This window comes from Austrofundulus limnaeus, unplaced genomic scaffold (assembly GCF_001266775.1).
Source record: "Austrofundulus limnaeus strain Quisiro unplaced genomic scaffold, Austrofundulus_limnaeus-1.0 Scaffold59, whole genome shotgun sequence".
NCBI classification, from domain to species: Eukaryota; Metazoa; Chordata; class Actinopteri; order Cyprinodontiformes; family Rivulidae; genus Austrofundulus; species Austrofundulus limnaeus.
Genome location: NW_013952461.1, coordinates 1,973,586 through 1,976,780, shown reverse-complemented (window position 1 = coordinate 1,976,780; position 3,195 = coordinate 1,973,586). Strand labels below are relative to the sequence as shown.

The 3,195-nt window shown below is 33.8% G+C and overlaps 1 protein-coding gene across 1 annotated transcript in view; it reads left to right on the top strand.

The window, feature by feature from the left end:
• Nucleotides 1–3,195, top strand: part of igsf21a (immunoglobin superfamily, member 21a) — a gene marked incomplete at its 3' end in the record, with an annotated part of 179,707 nt that overhangs the window by 149,872 nt on the left and 26,640 nt on the right. Inside the window, 1 exon segment of the mRNA XM_014009607.1 lies at nt 2,540–2,655. Coding sequence (XP_013865061.1) covers nt 2,540–2,655 — 116 coding nt within the window.

Below are 3,195 nucleotides of genomic sequence, written 5' to 3'. Positions count from 1 at the left end.
CCAATTTATGTGCTGAATGTAACTAGATGCATAGGCAAAACAAATTCTCAAATCAAAACAAAGCAAAGAAATTATTATTRTTTATTAACTTTTTTCTTCAAAAACCAAGGGAGATAGAAAATTAGGTACTGAACTATAGAGTTTTATATCTAACTTTATTGTATACTCTGTTACATTCAATGGCCAATTAGTTATGGAAAGAGGAAAAATAAATATCTGTTCCGTTTATCCTTTTACCTAATAAAGGTTAAAATATATACATTTAAATGTTGGGGAAATTAAATTTGAGATAACTTGAAAATCCATGGAAATYGTTAGTTTAACGAGGAAGAAAACTAGAATACAATTTACACATTTAATTTGAAATGTCTGAGTTGTCAAAGAAAATTTCTAAAGTACAACAAAAATGGAGCCTCTTTTATTTTTGAGTTATRCTTCTTTTTGTCTGATTTTTGCAATTCACTTTGGATTTTTGGGTCTCAGTTTTGTATAAGGCCTATGTCAACATAGCTCTAAGTGTTGGATTGTATCCATGTCAAGAGAAAAACTGAATTATTTAATCAGATTACAGCTGCAGGATGATGATTTGGTTAAAACCAAGAATTCAGTTACTGAAAAAATAAATAAATAAAATGCTGAATCTTTAACAAGCGCAAAGACAGATCTGCAATTTAATGAAGTATGAAAGGCTTAGACTTCATCACCACAGACAACCATCTTAATCCTGTACGGGGTTGTTGTGTTTGCAAATACAGTGCTGTGCACAGTAGGTCCTAGTATTAATCATGTCAAATATGTCACTGGGGCTTATTGCTGTCTCAGGCTTAGTTTTCTATTAGGTGCCCCCCCCCCCCCGCCCCCACCCATGGAGCAGAAAACAACAGAACATCCTGATCGATGCGCTGCTTTCCTGCTTAACCAGAGTATCTGATTATTTGTTTCAGCATTAATACTTATCAAATAGAAACAAGCAAATAAGGATATTCTAAAAAGGTTGCTTTTAATCAAAGTTTAAATGAAATGTCTGCTTTATTTAAAATTTAAACAATTTAAACATTCACATTACTTTTATATTTCCAATTTGCAAATTTGTGTAAATTATTCATATTTTTGTAACTGGAAACAGTTTGCTTAATTTCACTATTTTATGTTATACTGTATATATTTTATAGAGTCACAAAATCAAAAACATTTGATTATTTTCATTTGCCATGACTTGTTTTGGTACAGATTCACCGCACTGAATTGGAAATGCAGTGCCCTTGCATTAAATGTTTGAGCATGTCAAGAGCAGACCTCTGACAGCTAATCACATACCCAGTTGAGACGGGCTTGTCAGTAAGCTAATGGAGTGTTCTAAGGTTAATTTACAGCCATATGAATCCCATCAATAAGCAATTAAGAGATGTAGAAACACACAGGCATCCAGGTCTCAGCAGCTAAAACCTTTTGCAAACCCCCACCTTCTTTTAATCAATTAATTGCTGTGGCGTGTCTTTTTAAAGGCATTTGATAGTTTTAGACATCAAACTGTTATATATTAAATAAAAATACAAATAAAAAAAGGTGTTCCCATTTTGGTGCAATATCTGCCTTAAACTGTAAAATTAGTTGTTTTTTTTTTTCACAAATTGTAACTCTTAATGAGATTCTTTTTTCACCTCATGGCTTCCATCATATAGTTGGTTACTATTGCTCATTATAACTAAAACTATGGTCTGATTTATTATACATGAAATCTCCGTGCCAAATCTCCAGGGAAATATTATGTCGAACGATTGTTAAATGCCTACAGGAAACGAGCCCCAGGAAGAAATGTCGACATTTGGAACAAAACTGCGTCTTCATCAAATCTTTTGAGTTGCGTCTTGAGGAAGTCTTCGTCAGATTTGTGCAGCTTGCTGTCCTCTGCTGCAGTGCTGTCATRTGGAAGTTGTGTTTAAAGCACCACACTACACACTCACACTAAAAGCTCCAGTGCAAGGACCAGAGCAAAGCACGCTTAACAGCATGAATGTAGGTTTTCATTCATACCCCTCCTTTCTCCATCTTCACTCTAATGCTGTGAAGTGCTGAACACATTTTTTTTTTTTCACCACCTATGTGACATAAAATCCCTGACATATAGAGCTGGTTTTAAGTTACATGTGTGCACTTTCACACCGTATATCCTACATATTGTCCAAATCATTTCAGTTTTCATGCTTAATGGAGTCTCTCAGCGGGCTGTTGGTTTCTTTTGAAAACAAGCACAAAAGAAAGATGAAGCAAGTTTGTGTATTTGTTTTAGTTATTTTCAAGTTTTTTTTTTCTTTTCTCCCTTTCTGGAACTCACTCTGCTGTCAGTATTTGCACCACAGTTTCCACCTACGTGCATAACCCTAAGATGACATTTCATTACAAAATAACTGTTGAGATATTTTTAAGAGAAAGAGGACTAATGTTTTCTGAGTTCAGGGATGTATGAGGTTGAGTATTGTATTTTTTTTCCGGTACATAAGAATATTGTTTCACAAAGCTTCCCTCCTGTCTTCCACAGCACCACCAAATAATATATCAGTGGTGGCAGAGAACACTCCAGCCCCCTTCAGTCGATACCAAGCCCAGAATTTCACTCTTGTGTGCACTGCGAAAGGCGGGAAACCTGCCCCATCGGTAAGTTCAGCACCAGTAAAACATTTTGTTTATAAATTTCATTTGGTTTTAAGCATTAATTTCAAAAGCATCAAATGTATACACATATACACACAGTATATATATATATATATATATATTTGCTAAAGAGAGTATGTTATCACTAAGCTGAGAACATTATATTTGTAAAACTATACACAAGATGAGCACTGTTGTTTTGTGAAATACAATATGTTTAAATTACAAATGACTTAATTTGCTGTGTGTGGGTGTATTTGTTTTATCACACCCAGTGCATCTTTTAAACTTGCACATTTCAGCAAAAGGTGTAAGTTCCTTTTACACCTACACATTTTTTTTCTTTTCTTCCATACGGGACTTGTATTGTCAATTTTATAATTAAGAAAAAAGAGAGATTGAAAATATGTACATTTTCAAAAATTACGATTAAAGCAAGTAATTAGGTTCCCTGGCCCTAATCACCAATTTATGTGCTGAATGTAACTAGATGCATAGGCAAAACAAATTCTCAAATCAAAACAAAGCAAAGAAATTATTATT